This window comes from Lates calcarifer, linkage group LG23 (genome assembly GCF_001640805.2).
Source record: "Lates calcarifer isolate ASB-BC8 linkage group LG23, TLL_Latcal_v3, whole genome shotgun sequence".
In the NCBI taxonomy this organism is placed as follows: Eukaryota; Metazoa; Chordata; class Actinopteri; family Centropomidae; genus Lates; species Lates calcarifer.
The window spans coordinates 7,541,343-7,557,770 of NC_066855.1; the positions used below are offsets into that span (position 1 = coordinate 7,541,343).

The 16,428-nt window shown below is 41.4% G+C and overlaps 1 protein-coding gene across 1 annotated transcript in view; it reads left to right on the forward strand.

Moving 5' to 3' along the window:
* The first annotated feature begins 104 nt into the window (after positions 1–104).
* The window catches only part of rab11fip3 (RAB11 family interacting protein 3 (class II)), a 29,121-nt gene continuing 12,797 nt past the window's right edge, over positions 105–16,428 (forward strand). The window contains exons 1-4 of the mRNA XM_051066554.1: positions 105–3,108; positions 9,303–9,396; positions 12,409–12,485; positions 15,468–15,646. Of these exons, the coding sequence (XP_050922511.1) occupies positions 1,453–3,108; positions 9,303–9,396; positions 12,409–12,485; positions 15,468–15,646 (2,006 nt within the window). The 5' untranslated portion in view covers positions 105–1,452. The remainder of the gene's footprint in view (positions 3,109–9,302; positions 9,397–12,408; positions 12,486–15,467; positions 15,647–16,428) is intronic.

Genomic DNA, 16,428 nt, shown 5'->3' on the forward strand with positions numbered 1-16,428 from the left:
ACGACTTTTGAGCATATAAACCCAAATCGTAAGGTCTCAGCTGGCAGCTGCTATAAACCCAGCGATACTGCGGGGTATTTTGTACGCTTGCGTGAAACGTCAGTGGTGTGTATGCGGCTGGAGGAGGAGGAGGAGGAGGAGGATGGGACACTGCTGATGCTGATGCGAGAGCTTTCGCTGTCTGTGATCAACATCGGTGGACTGGCTTCTACGTGACGGAGCTCTGTGGTCTGATTTAATACCCTTTTCAGTCCGCCATGGGTTCCGACGAGGGCCGCGGAGACAGATGTGTTTTTTGAGACGAGAATAATAGAGGAATTTTGTGGTTTCGTCTCGTCACTCGTCTGGCCTGTCTTGTGACTGACACAGGTGGATTGCCGCTGGAAAACGGCATCGAAATGAAGACATAATACTGGACTATCACGGAGTCGACAGTTCCCGTAAATACCTATTAAACCGTGGACTATTTAAGCTAATATTTGGTTTAATTTCACTGAGAGGAGTGGAGGGTGGACCGTTTGGCTTGTTAGCTAGCTAATAGGCTAATTTAGCTAGCTAGTCAGTTAGCAGCTTCCCTGGCCAATGGCACGAGAGAAGTGGGATGCTGGAAGGAGGAGTTAACGTTAGTTGCTAGCATAAATTGATTTGAGGAAAGCCAGTTGTCCATACATTTTGTAAATCCGCCGTGTAATGAACGTTACAGCTCGAGGTTAATTCAGGTTTAAATTACGCTTTTCACATCGTTTCCTCGCCGCACTGTCCGCTCCTCGGTAAATTAGCTTGCGACTGATAAGATTAGATATTCGGCTAAGAAAGCTAATGTTGACAAACACCGGCGACTTAACGCGTTGATTTGTGTTGTTTCAAACCCTCTCGTTGGCAGAGGTACTGTCAGGTGTGTTTGTCAGTTCGGCTCAGAGACTTTATTTCGGTGATTTTTCCAGCTTTCAGGCCGAAGTGAAGCATGTTGACGTTGGATGAGCTGAAGCTGAAACATTTGGCAACAACCGGGAGTGGATCTGGCATGACAGAGATAGACATAGTGAGTCAAAATACATTTACATCAGAACTATATTCGGTAAGGCAAAGAAATGAATATGAGTTTTGAGTTTAGGTAACATTGTTGTCCAGACGTGGAGGGCAACCACAGAAGATAATACAATTACAGTGTGTTAATCATTGTTTCCAAGCCAACCCACCCTCTTGAAATTATCTTTGCTAAGTTAGTTGTATACAGTCATTTATTAAGTCACAGTACCTGCCAGCATTTTTAAATGTCGGAGTTAGACAATGCTTGTAGGAATCCCTCACATGTATTTAAAGATCTCACTGAAAATGTGTAGTGCCATTTAAAATCATGGCATTAAAGTTGAAAAACTGGATCTTGACAACAGCAGTGAGATAAGACGCCAACAGCTTTCTCAAGTTTGTAAGGAGGAACAGGCAATATAAATGGAACCGACAGTTCTGTCAGGCCCTTTGGGGCACGCACAGTGGGACTCAGACCAGCCATTTCCTCTTGGATTTCACACACTGGATTCAGACAATGGAGGTGTGCTCTGTCAAAGCAAGAGTGGCCAGACAGGTTTGGATTTCAGAGACAGTGACCAGGATCAAACATCCCAACACAGTGACAGAGATAAGGTTTTCCAGAACATGCCTGTAGTGCTGGACAACCTCCTAAATATCTCAGATTTCAGTTGTGGGGATTTGCAGTTTGAGGCAGATCAGTCTACAATTTCCAAAGCCTCTCTCCATAGTACTCATTTAGAGGAATTATCTTGCACAGAAAAAACTGAGGGACCTGATGAAATCAGTGACTGTACTTTATCATGGTTATTTCCTCCCAACCTCACTGATGTGGTTGGAAAAAACTCTACCTGCGAGGAACTGAATCTGACACAGGAGGCCCCTCTTGAGGGCTCAGATGCCGTCAGTAGTCAGGCTGAGCTAATAAGCCTCAGTGTACCTGTCTCTCCATCAAAGATTTCTGAGAGGAATCCAGAGACCAACATAGGGGATCCATTTTTGTTGGTAGATCTCCTCTCAAATGAACCTCCTTGTCTGCCCCCAGAGTCTTCAGGTGAGTTTAACCCACAGGGTGTCAGTGAGGAGCTGGTGGACCTGTCACAAGAGGAGCAGGCGGGCCTCCCTCCCTCACAGAGCAGGGAGACTTTGTCACCTGAAACTGAAGACAAAGGTTTATTCCCTGATCAAGTGACTGATCTGCCTGTAACCAGTAGCACTACCCTGCAAGGTCTGCCTGAGAACTGCTCCTCACAAAATCACCTCAGCGCACCACTGGAGTTTTTCAAAGGATCTGTGCCTTTGTTGGATTTAGAGGTTCCAGATTGTGACAGCAGTCTGAGCCTGTGCCCAGCCAGTCCTGCTTCTGTTTTTGGCACAGGTGCGCGGTTACATTTATCAGCTGAGGAGTCAGAGGTGGAACATGCAAGAGCTACTGTAATTAGAAATCTGACTTCAGAACTACAAGGTGAGGATGACTCATTTGCTCTGGGTTTGTCAGCTGAACCTTCATCACTGACAGTGCCTCTGGCTGAAGATGCCTTCATCCAGGGTGATTTCACCAGTGAGAGTTGCTCTGCAGAGAATGTGTCTAAGGATTTGATGGAAGACAACATTTGCTCTGAAGCCAAAAATCAGGGGAATGAGGAAATGGCTTTAGATCTGTGCTTGACTGCTGATGAGGTCCATGACGAGGAAACTTGGGACTTGAAACCACAGGAGGGTGTACAGAGTGGCAATGTTCCTGATCCAACAACCGAACAGAGGGAAGAGAAGAACACGATAGACACTAACCAGCTGGAGGGATCAGATTGTCATGAAGTCACTTCTTTTGATTTTTCAGTTCAGGACTTAAACACTTCTTCTCCTGAGGCTGGATGGACTAGTGAGCAAACTGTGGAGACAATTTCCCTCTCTAAGATGGTGGTAGATGACTCACTGCCAATGGTTTCAGCTGTGAACACAAGGGAGGAAGATGTCTCCCCACTGAAAGCTGTATTCGACGCTTTAGACCAAGATGGGGATGGCTTTGTTCGGATTGAGGAGTTTATGGAGTTTGCTGCTGCCTATGGGGCTGATCAGGTGAGAAATCCTGTGTTTTTCTGTTGATTTGCCCTCCCCTTTTCAGTAGGCAGCTACTGTGTAATGTATGCTGAGTGAAGTTCTGTGTCAAACCATATAAAGCTCCATATACGTAAATGATTTATTATCGATTTTCTGCTGAACCTCAAAGAGCTTCCTGCAAAGAGTCTGCTTAATTTAATCAGTTGAAACTCATCTGGCTGATGTCGCTTTCCAGTATTTCAAGTTTAGGATCCAAATCTATTTAAAACTCACTTTTGTTGTAATTAAGTTGGTAAATCAGTCATGTTTAGTAATTTAGATTAATAGTCTGTGCAAACGCCTAAACTGGTCATACAGAGATTAGTAGCATTATTCTGATATAATTTTTATGTTTCTAAAATGTGGCCCAGTTCTGAGTTGAAATGTTTTTTTGTGCTGCTTTAGGTTTATGTTTCTCTGACACATAATGAAGCAGAGGTAACACGATCCCGTGCCTGGGTGCCTATGTGTTTCCCACAAAGCAGTTCTCAACCTTCAGTGTAATAGATTTGGCTGATACTGGCTTCATATTGTTAAAACCATGCCTGGATTATTTTGCCTTTTTTATTTATTTATTTATTGAGTGTTCAAGAGCTAGGATTTGGGTTATCATGGAGATAAGTCTGTCAGGCATATTGGCTGTAATACATTCTGTCAGGCCTAGAACTCCTCCATATGTTAAATGACAAAACACTCCTCTTCCCATTTGCATATCCTGTGGTTTGGGGATAATCTCTTGTGAAACGCCTGACGTGTCTCACTCCACCCATGACCCTCACCCATTTGATGTGTCTCACCCTTTGCAACATGCCTTTTTAACTTCATTTCATAAGATTTTAGTTACTTGCCAGTCAAAAGACAAACTATTGATATAAAAAGAATGGAAACCTACTAAATGTTAATACTCTGAGCATGGTAGGTGTAGGTGTTGGTCTCGTCTTCCACCGAAAGTTAAATTGAAAGTACATTATAGTAACATTTAACACAGAAGTCACGCACACCAGAGTGAAAATGACCTCCGTTTCTTTTCCTGTCAGACGTGCTTGTTTGTTTGCCTGCCCGACTGTCTACAAGAATCAACCTGAGCTTTAGCAAGTGATCACACCATTTGCAAATAACAGTAAAAGGATGAATGCACACAATGATGTTACCTAACTGGTAACTGAGTATGAGTGACAAGTGTGCTCCAGCGAGCATGTCTTAGATATCTTTTCTAACTCATTATGACTTGTTTTAAGAAGCCATATTGTTAATCCTGCCACTTACAGTGTTTATAATCCATTTTTAAATACTTCCCTTCTAGTTTTAAATGTTGGCATGAGGTGGATTGAGGCGATTTGATGAACTTAGAAAATATTAACCAACTTAATTCAAACTATTTTTGATGAACTTTGAACACAGCCTTTGGGTGAGCATTGGGCGCGTGTTGGTACTCTACACACAGAGTGTGGTGCTGGCTCACTAATGCTTTTTAATCCCTTCTCTCCCAGTTCAAAGCGCCTCTATTGCCCCTGATCTGTCCTGTGTCTAGCCGTAGATATCTGTGGCTCCCCAGGCAGGGAATTGTGAAGGATTAAGAGTAAAATGTGTTTTCCTGAGTCAGAGGGACTTCATGGTTTGGGTGCCGTCCACCAAACTGCCCATGACCTTGTTTTGAGGGACAGAGCGGGGCTTTTGTCATGTTAGTCTAATGTAAATCAATTCCACCTGTTGTTTGGCTAGGCAGCACTGGCAGCGATACATTTACATGACACTGGGAGTTGATTTTATTTCATAGGTGTGGTCTGTTTTCACTGTTCCATTCTCCTCCCAAGTATTGAGATTCCAGCAGTTTTCCTTGGATCTCAGCTTCTTAAAGGTTTCCTTGGACTGCTAACCAGACTGTGCAGATTGATTACTTTTACGTCTTTCTTTGTGTCTCACTATCGGATATCTGAATTCTAAGAAGCAGTAGAAGCTAATTTGTGCCCTTACAGTAAACTCCTCTCAGATTTCTGTCCTTAGGTGATCAGAGACAGGCAGGGGCTTTGGCATGTTTGCCTTTTTTTCGTTTACAATAAGCAAGCAGGCAGCAGACATACTTATCTTCAGAATTTGTGGAATGTTATATAATGCTTGTAACCTTTCAGTGGATTTGGCATCCATTAGCTGAACTCAAGGATCAGTAGGAAAGTCAGGTCTGATCTAACAAGGCCTTCACACACTCACATATTATAATTGTTTCTTTGCTGAGGTATCTAATGTTCTCTCCCGTCATATCAGTTTGGAATACATATGAATGTGCTTTTTATATTTGAATAAGCTTTACCCTGATATGTCCTTGTGTTTCAGTCATCTGGAGATAAAAGTGGTTTGAATAACCTCCACGCCTGAGTGACTCCGATTAGTGAAATTTTACTGTGCACCCTGGTGGTAACACAAGTAATTTTAACAGTGCGGTTGAGAAAACCACAGGGCAGTAAGTTATACTGATTTAAAAAGACATCCATAAATAACACATATAAAAAAAATAGAAAGGTTGGTCCTCTTATGACTTTTTATTGTGTCTACAAGCCTCACACATCAATCTCTTTTCCTTGTGCTGTATTCTCTTTGCCAAGTCTTTGTACAACAGGCATTCCTCAGTGAGGTTTTGTTTTTGTATTTATATTATCATAGTTTGTAGTTGAGGACTAGGAGCAGCCCTTTGCATGAGTTATCCTGTACCTCTTTGCAAATATCGCAGAAACCTGTCAGATACAGCAGGAAGGTATTCATGAGGTATTTGCATGCATGTTCAGCTGGAGCTTGTATGCTAAGCATGCAAATGTTTTCTCCAGAATTATTCCAGGATATGATAGTGCCTATGTGCGCACACACACACACACACACACACACTGCATTGTGTGTGGGTTGAATATGAGCATCAAATAATTTGGATCTTAAATCTGCATCTTATATCACCTGTCTAATTTGTTTCAAAAGAAAACATTGCATTGTTGGAGAAACAAGGCATAAGGTTAATTTGGAGCCTGTACTCCAGATGTGAGAACATTGTTATGAAACCATCTTCTGTAATATAGTTACTGATTTCTGTATCTGTGCGGGTGCTACTTCTGTAAGAGGTTTTAATGAGTGACAGAAAGAAAATTACTCTCCAAAGTGAAATGTCCTGCAGGCATGCACCAGATCTGGGAGTTTAGTTATTGAAAAGATCTTTCTAACCACCCCTGGTTTTGACCCTGATTCACAAAAGCCATACTGAACAGCATTGTGGTGGAGTCTCCCTTGTCAGTGGACAGTCCCAACCCTACTTTAGCCAGCCTCCCACCCCTCACCCGCTGCTTTTATGTACTGCCCCTCTAATCCACAATGGAATGTCCCATGCCCCGAAACGTCCCCTCTCTTGAGTTCACTTTAGCGTGCACATGGTTCAGTTTTTTATATTCAAAGATTGTTCTTGCTTTTTTGTCTGTCTTCTTTCGCCAACCCACTAGGCTTATGATCATGGTTATCAGAGTTTTTTGTCAGAACCATTGTGAAATCCCCTCCAGGAAAGACTCTCACCGAAGGGTATTCTTCTCCATGGGGTTATTCACAACAGTGGTCTGTGTGGAGGCGGTCAGGCGTGCCCCGGCACTGATTAGACACAAATAGAGGAAACAGAAAAACCACAGTGCCTTCACTGCTCTGCTAAGCAGTGGAACTGACAAGAGTTTTATATGAGTGTAGTTTTTTTTTTTTGTCTCTGCTTGTTAGGTGTGACCATGCGTATTATTACATAATGCAGAATTGGATGATAATACAGTGAATTTCATTTTCAAATGCAAAGATTAACATAAAACCAAACAACAAAAACAACAAAAATAAACAAGGAGACAAAAGAAGTATTAAAATAAATCCATTCAAAATTGACTGGTTCAGCTCGCCTAAACTATATGTAAGTAAACTCTGTAATAGCATGTTTCAAGAAAACAATGGAGGCAGTTAGGAGGTCAAATATAGACTACACAAAGTACACACTAACAGTAAAAATGAGTACAAAATGTGTTATTCCTTGACAGAGAACAGTGCTTCCAACAACATGAAATTAAGTAAATGCTAAACAGAATTTGCAGGTGTTGAGTAATTTGCTATGATGGGGACAGTTTGCTGGTTAAACAGCTGTGGAGAGGCTTTTCCAGGGTCCTGGGTGGAGCAAGTAACAACTGAACTTAGCTAAAAGTCACCTTTAGTTTTTAGGTTAGACCTAGGAATAGCCCAAAGGCTCTGCTCACTAGACCTGAGGGGCCTGGCACTGCTGTACCGACTGAATAACTCAGATAATATAGGCCATGGATACCCTCCACTGTGTAGTAGATTTACGCTGCTCTGGTTTCTTTGGCTCTCAAAGTCTTTTTATAGGTGGTTTATTGCGCTGTCTGCTTTTTACTGCAGAAGCAGTAACTAATACTAATTCACTGCTTATTATAACTCTTAAGTAAAAATGACATCAGGACCACAGACAGTTAATTCCCCACGGTCACACCTCGGTTTTCTCACCTCACTAAGCAGAGGTGTTTCTGAATAGCTGCATGGAACAAAATTATTTCCTGTGAACTGCAATGCATCATTGTGAAACAGAAAAGTCAAGACCCTTATTGAAACACCTCACCCACAGATTTGTTTTAACACTCACGCTTCTTTACCAGCCCATCAGCCTAGAGTATGAAGCAAATCTGCTGTACAGAGAGGTTTTGCCATAGCAGAGATGGGAGTTGGATGTACCTCGATTCCTCATGCTAAACCTAACATTGCAGCGTTAACCACCATTCAGTGAAATCAGCCACTCCCCTCCTCTCACTAAATACAGCTGGGTTTAATTCACCAAACCCAGATCATAAGCCATGGAGGCTGTCGGAGTCCGTTTATTAGGAGTTTCAGCCTTCTCAGCCTCCTCAGTCAGGAGCTCAGCGTTGCTAAGCAGATCAGCTTGTTTTTATGTGTAACTGATATAAAAAGCGTAGAAGAGAGAGGCCGCGCGCAGAATGAAAGGTCTCGGCAAAATGACCACGTTCACATTGTGTGCTTGCTTTCTCAAGGAATAAGTGAGCCGAAAACCACAGAAACCTCACCCGACATACTCTCAGGCTCCCTCCCAGCTAATTTTGTCAGTGATACACGCCTGAAATTATACTGTAATAATGGGTTAGTGTAATTTTGTGATGGACGACATTTGACTCGGTCTGTTATTTGTGTAAATAGATTTTGATTGCTCGGCGCCACCAATAATTCTGCACATATCTAGGTCTCAGGTCAGCTAACTAGATTGCAAACATTAACTAGTGAAATGTGCCAAGAAAGGTGAAAGCTCTCTTAGTACAGGTAAGATTAGATTTCATTTCACACACATTAGGAGTCAGTTTTCAGTCTTTCAGTCAACAATTGCTGATCCAAGGTGCACTGCTGTGCACTGTGTTTTTTTTTTTTTTTTTAATTCTCTTAGGTCTTGTGGTTATGGATGCACACATCCTCTTGTTGCCAGGTTACTGGATGTAGGAATATACAGTATGTAGGTGCTCTTATGTAACCCATTTAACACTTGAGTGCAGCAGTGTTTCTGTGCAGAAAAGGCTATATTGCTTCATATGTATGTACATAATTTTTAATAAGTGTGCATGTAGAGTAAGAATTTTTCTAATATTTGGACAGGAGAATCTCTCTAACATATCTTTCCTCTTGTCACATACAAAGATTTTAAAGACAGTACACTTTAAAGATCCTTGTAAACTCACTATTGCCCTCAATCCAATAAAGTCAGAAAGACTTGACATCTGCAAAAAGCTGCTTTTTTTCTGGAGGTCACAAGTGTTTTTATTGGAGACTTTTTGCTTCTGTCATTGAAATATCCTTGAAATTCTGCAGTTGAATTATCATGTGAATGAAGTGACCTCAAGAATTAGTTCTTAGTATTTTCACCTAGCTTATGTTCAGATGAAGCACTGCTTTGTTTTTCTGCCTGTGGTATGCTTCTTCACTGAAGTCAGTATGCAAACATTGCAGCTAAGTCATTTTTCCCGTTGTGCGGAAAACTTCCCCTTACATCATTTATTACATCATCTCGGCTGCCTAAATGATAGGGTTCTGGGAGAAGGGTTTTTTTTCTATTGCCTGATGAAATTGAAATGGAATCTTGTGTTACTTTTATCTTTCAGGTGAAGGATCTGACCAAGTTTTTGGATCCCAGTGGCCTGGGAGTGATCAGCTTTGAAGACTTCCACCGTGGAATCTCTGCAATTAGCAATGGAGGTGAGTCCTGGAGACCTGGTATGTTGCATCTAGTAAGCAAACCTCTTCATTTATTGTTGCCCCTTCTAAACTCTTGACAAGTGTCAACTTCTTGTGGACTCAGCCAGCATGTTATGTGTAGAAAACATCTTTTTCTATTTCTTCCTATTTTGTATTGGCTAACCTAATTCTGCTGTAAAGAATGCCTCAGCAGCAGATTCCTGCACCTACATTTAGTCTCCAGCATCTGGCTCCATCCCTCTGCATTCCCCATGGCGCCAAATATTGTTGTCAACACAGTATGTTCACATCCATCGTTGAGCTGAGGTGAGGGGATTTTGAAAAGAAAGGCAGGAGACTGACCCAAATTCTTTTTAACTGGATTCAATATGCTATTTCTCTTTCTTTAGCAGTTTTGGTGCCCTCCTGTTCCACTTAATAAGCTATTAAAAACTGCTGTACGTTGTAGGGACTCATATACTGTATTTTCCTCTTTAAGTGGTCCTGTCTTGACAGTTATGTCACCAAGTTTTCCAGGCTTAACCTCAGCTGTCAGTCTATAACAAACATTGAATTAACTTTAAATTTGAACTATTTTCCATGGTCACAACAGTTAGTGACGGGCACACAATGGTCTGGCATTTTATAGCACATGCTGGCTGTGTTGACATACAGTACAGGTTGTAGTTATGTCACCGCAGTAGTGCGCTTTTTGCCTCAATCCACCCAGCGTATTGATTTGTGGAACTCTTTCCCAAGGCTTTCTGGGTTGCACAGCTCCGGTTACTCAGACCATTAATAAGTCATGCACTGGAAAGCATGAGATGCACACACACATGGGCTGATTGGCGAGGTTTCAGAGCGGGAGTGGCAGAGAGATGGGGTTTGGACAGAGAGTCCTATTCACTTAAATTATTTACTATCCTCTCTCTGCTTTGTCCTATCTTTCTCCCTTGTTTCTCTCCCTTTGGTCACTAGTTTCAATGCTTTGCTGTAAGATTGACATACCACATTGTATTGGCAGATGTGGACAAGTTTGTCAAACAGGCTGTGCTCCTACACTGTATAACACCAAAAACCTTAAGTGTTATGGCTATCTCAAAGCATAGACAATCTGAAATAATTGGCTTCACAGACAGTAAATGAATGTCTACATTATGTGTTCATTCTGTCATTTGAAAGTTGCTTTGGTTTGTTTTGGGAGGCTTGTTTAGCTAATGCACATATCAAGTAACTATGACGTCATGGGTCAGAATCTAGCCTGTGCAGTCCAGTGTTTGTGTCAACCACTGTTTCACTCTCCTCAGTGTTTTTCAGGGTGCAGTCAGAATCAAATTATTTTCTGCTAGAAGACAGTTTCCCATTAGTGTGTGAAGATCAGACCTCTACTGTAACCTCCCAAGACACTCACACAGTGCTGACAGAATTCCTGTATGTTTGTAAAGGCAGCATACACTATTTTTTACACCCCCGTCAGCTGAACTATTATATTATCTTGAGGTCCACTAAGTCCATGTCTGTACCACCACTGCCACCATCTCCACTTTAATCAATGCAGAAAACCTGCTCTTCCAGCTCTGAACCTACTCTCTAGTTTCAATATATACTTCACTCCACTTTAATTTGTTTCACTTTGGAAAGGGTACATCTTAATAAAGACAGGCCTGCCAGCTATGGAAATGCCTTGTCCCCTGTAGTGTCTCTGGCATGTCTGGAACCAAAAAAAAAAAAGTTGGTCTAGAAAAAAATCTGTGTCCCCTGATATTTTGACATTATTCCAAGAGACTGGAGGTGTGTTGCTCAAGCAGGAGCCAGCTTCTCCTGCACAGCTCCATTCGGCACAGACTCGTTTCACTTTAATGGCCTGCGATGTGTACGAGTCTCAAAGAGCAACGGGCTGAATAAGACCGAGGGGAACAAAAACCCTTGGGTCTACTGGCAGCTTTCAAGCACACAGTTTGTGTTGTATTCTCTCCGTAGGGTGCAATTCACAGCTCTGTTTACCAGATACAGGAGCCATAGTGGCTGGAGGGACTCCATCTTGTTGTTCTGTCTCAGGTTACATGACTTGTCTGCAGGTGCTTTCAACAGGGGCCTGTGCTGACACATTTAGATTGGATATGGGTTGCTTCTTGTCCCTTTTTATTGTTTTATTTTGCCCCCACCTTTCTAACGTTACATGCTGTTGCACCTGACAAGCACAGTGTAAAAGTTACATAATGTTTACTGTCACATCAAGCTCAGCTTGCGGACTGTAAATATGCCAGAGTAGGACACAGAGTCTAGAATGTGCTGATTGCATGTTTGATTAAACACAGTAGAGGTGAGTTAATGGAGGACTCAGATTTATTCGTTTGCACTTTAAAGAGGAATTAAAAGCTTTGTTTGACATCATACTTGGTTATCTATTTTCAAGTTAATATATAAAACATTTATTGATTGTTAAATTCGATCATACGTAACAGGAACCACAGTCAGCTATAAAGTTAGCTTAGTCACACAGACATTTAACTGAACATGATAAGAAAAATATAGTTCAGCATAAATTCATTTATATCCAAGATCATATTATCATTTAGTATATCTGAGACAAACAATGCTTGCAGGCTCCTGAAAATTTAATTGCATATTGTGCACTTTTTGACAACACAAATGCATAATTGATGATGAAAAATGCATATGAAATTTCAAGCATGTATTTTAAATTATTGGCTTTTTAATATCAGTTCAATGGCATGCAAGTAAGTTGAAAAATAATGTAGGACATTTTGCACACTTCCTTCAATTCATAAGGACTATCATGATACTGTATATCTTACTGTTTGAAGCATTTACTTTCCCACTGTCTTCTGTTGTTTCATATACCTGCTGTCACACCTTCCCTCTCTTCTTTCTGCTTCATGGCTCTTTGTTTGCTCATGGACATTGGTACTATAAACACCAGTCATGTGTTTGTTGAGCTTCCTTTGCTGTTTGACTTTATGTGTTTATTCTGCACACATTAAACCTGTCTTCTCCCTCTCATATCTACAGGCCCAGAGCCACAGCTCTACAATGTAAACTACAGTCCAGGGGATGGAGCTGTGGGCTGTCCAGAGGAATACGATGAGGTGAGGCGCTACACAAGAGGCTTAGCCTCTCTCTTTGTGTATGTGGTCCAGTTGTTGTGCCTTCAGTTCCCATTGGTGCGCACAACAGCACAGTGTGAGGGTCACAAGCTGAACTCCCTGTGCACTCTCACTCTTCCCACTGTAATTCACAGAGTGGCTTGCAGAACTATCATTACCACTCTGTGAATGTTCCCCCAACTGAACACCCTGGTTTGGCTGACACTAAATAGCATCTGGCACGCTAGGCTTTTGAGTATTCTTTGACAAATATTGGATTAGCTGGAATGTGCTAGAGTTTTTACATGTGTGTGGACTTGTGTTTTTACAGTTGTGGTGAGCATATCTGGAATTCCTGTCTCCTCTTGTGCACGCAACTTGTATATTTAACCATCATTGTTGCTGGCCTCCGCAAAATTGTAATGTTTCTGCTATTGTGTGCACTTCAAGCACCGCAGGCAAACTGCTGTTATTTTAATGCTATGAACTGTAAAGTATTAGCACCCTCCCTTGGTATAGTTTAGAAGTGCAGGCCTATGTGCTTGAGTCAAGAGTGCACATGAATTCCCTTCACTTCAGTCCATTTTACTGGCTGCATAAGTTGATAATTCATGCAGCAAATGAAGGCAAGCCTTGTTGTTGTTTGACATAGAAAAAAATAGACCTTTCATGTATTGTAATTGATAGAATACAATCAAGTTGTGGGTGATACTTAGACAATTGGAGTTACATTGTTAAATGGTCTGTAGATTAAATGGCATGTGTCCAAATGAGTTAATCAACAAATAGATTTTCCTCTCCTGTGTTTTCTAATGCTGCCTAAATGATGTGTGATGCAACTCAAAGACTTGGTGTACCCAGTTGAGCTGCTTTATGTGATAAATATTAATGTTGATGCCAGTATTAAAACAAATGTGCATCTATCAAAATTATTTTTTTTCAATTGAAATCTAATTTATCTTATGTTTGGTTACATATGACCATTTGCTAAACTGTTTGTTTGGTTTGCACTCTTTAGCTACTGTTTTTTTTATCGTAATTTATTTATTACATAATCGTAGGATTTTTTATTTATATATTCAGTTTTTTGTTTCATATGCAATTAAGCTTGACATAAATGAACAAAACAAATGGATCAGAAAATGCAACTAGATGTGTTCCAGACAAGAAAATTAGATGTCAGTCTGAACCAACAGTGTGATATACTCAGTTATTTATGTAAGTATTTTCTGCACAAAATATTCTGGTTGCTGTAGCTGCTGTTTGCTCGAACCCCTGAGCAGAGTTTTGGGGAAGTTTGTGCGTGTTTGAAGTAGTTGCCACACCTGTGTCCATTGCCTTGTTTTTCCCTCGGGTTCTGGCAGAAAAGGGTTCCTCTCTCAATGGCTGCGCTGTTCTAGCCCTGTTTGCTTTCAAAACAGGCAAGGTGAGGCTGTTGAGCTGAAGCCTGGCATAAGAGAAAAGCAATGCCCCATCCACCCCATTTTTCCCTTACTAAATATTTTCTTCCGTTACTGACTTTCACATTTCCAACTCATATTTTCATTCTTAAATAGAAACATAACAGCAGTAATAGTGGCCTTACCAGTTGTTATAACTAATGGTTTTTTTTATTGTCCTGCCAAACCCTTAGTATGTGCTCACACAGCCTTTCATGAGTTTTACAGCTTAACAACATGTTGGTTTTCTGCTGGCACACATTCAGACAGTTATGGCAGGTTGTTGTGATGTACAGTGTAGCCCTCATTCACTGTGCAGCCTGAGACATGCAGAACATGGCTTAATGATTTATACTGTCACACTGGGCCAGGAAGTGGAGCTCCCAGGAGCCAGGAAAGATTAAACAGTTATTCAGCTGATCGTGTGCTGTTTTAACTCTGGGCTGAAAGCTGGTAGTAGTTGATTGAGCATTACAGCTGACTTCTGCTACTCTTTGGACTTTGTCTCTGTCTCCACCCCTCTGACCACCCAGTGGAGCTGAGTGAGGTGTTACAGTATTTTCCATTTTTCCAAAACACTCTCTCTCTCTCGCTCTCTCTGAGCGTGAAGGTGAGGAAGCATTAGTAGGAGTTATTAGGAAGCTCTCATGGCAGGCCAGCTTTCCTGTCTGTGAGACCGAACAGAGAGAATGGTTCTGGGCATGGTGGAAAGCCCTCTGGGCCTTGCGTCTCCCGACACTTCATTTATAATGGTACGTTATGCTTTCCAACATGACTCACCTGTCTTTTCTTCATTGCTGCTTTGTAGTTTTGGTACCTGAATATGTGTCTTTAGTTGCTGATAGTTTCAGATGTTGTTTTTTTGGCACCTATCAGTCTGTGGATTTTGTGTTGAACATTTGGTATTTAGTGCTGGGAAAGCCTTAAGCTTACTCATTTTATTTGAACTTGTTGCTCTGTGGTGTTGATGCAGCAGGTTTTGCTTGGAACAGCCATCTGAGTTGCAGCAGACTGTCTCTGAAGTCTGTTTATGCTCTGTGCTTTGTTTGGTTGTTGGTGTGATTGGCATCACTGCCAACTGACCAGACTTGAATATTCAAAACAGACCATATTTGAAATCTGTTGTTTTTCACACTGTTTAATCAGCCTACAGGTTTGTTGTCAACTTTTTCCCCCCTCAAAAATGTAAAATAATCCTCATTTCAAATACACCTGATGAAATTTAAAAATATTCTCTAGACACTGTTTAAGTTATACAAGAATGTACTGTCTTGTTTGTTTTTAGAATGATGGTGTTGAACACTGCTTCTTTGTTTGTGCACCGTGGCTGTATTGGAGCAAATGACAGAAGTAGGGTTCAGGTTAAAGCCATGTTATAATCAGAAAGCACAGTATATGACATTCTCGCTCTAGTTTGTATATATTAAGTTGCATTCATGTTCATTTCCTGTTGTTACCTTGGTGAATTGTTCAGATCAGTATGGAATTGTACATGCGATGGGCATTCTGTAATGTGTTTATTCTTGGTCTGTTTCTGTTACTGCAGCAAAATGAGGTGACCGACAGTGCATACCTGGGCTCCGAGAGCACATACAGTGAGTGTGAGACCTTCACTGATGAGGACACAGGGGCCCTCGTACCACCCGAGATGCATGAGGACGTGGAGACGGACAGTGGCATCGAGGCCACACTGCACGATCCCGAGGATGGCGGAAATAGGTCTGTGTAAGTTTCATCCTCTGCCGTACACACAATGTCAGTGTTGGCTAATGTGCTTATATTCTGGTGTGTCAGTTGTAATCCACTCGTCATGAGAACCAGATCAAGGTCATAATGCTGTTTCCATATTGCTGATTGCTACAGAATTTATCATAGAATGTGTGTCAAATCTCTAGCTAGAGGTAGATCCCGGAGTTGCCCTGCACTGACCTTTTACTCTGATCACGTGGTTTACGAGTATTGCGTGCCCAGCGCTGGATCACTCAGGTTCTATTTGGGTCAGCAGACAGGCAGATTAAACAGAAGCAATCGACAGCCACAACTTTATTGACCCAGTGTCTTGAATTCCTCTGGATATGCCAGTGTGTAGAAAATGAGTCCGACATACAGTATTTTACTGTTAATCTGTATTTGGTTTCCTCATTTTTTCCTCAGTTGTCCTTTAAATGCAACTCCTCATTTACTTATACACCGTGCAACGTCACAGGCAGTTTGAGGTAACATTTCACAAAGTCAGTGGAGACGTTCACTGTTGATGTTTTCTGTGAGGCTGAACAGGAAAACCCATTCAGAGATAAACTTGAAATGTGCACAGTGTGAGCGTTAGAAACCTTGAACACAGAGTCCTTCCAACATTCTTTACTATTGTCGGTATGTCTAAGTGAATCATCAGTTGTATCATCTGAAAGGAGACTCTGATCTGCTCATCCTCTGTCAATTCTCAGGTTACAGCATAGGCTGTGAATGATTACAGTAAGTGAAATATTTTTTATGTTAAATGTATCCCT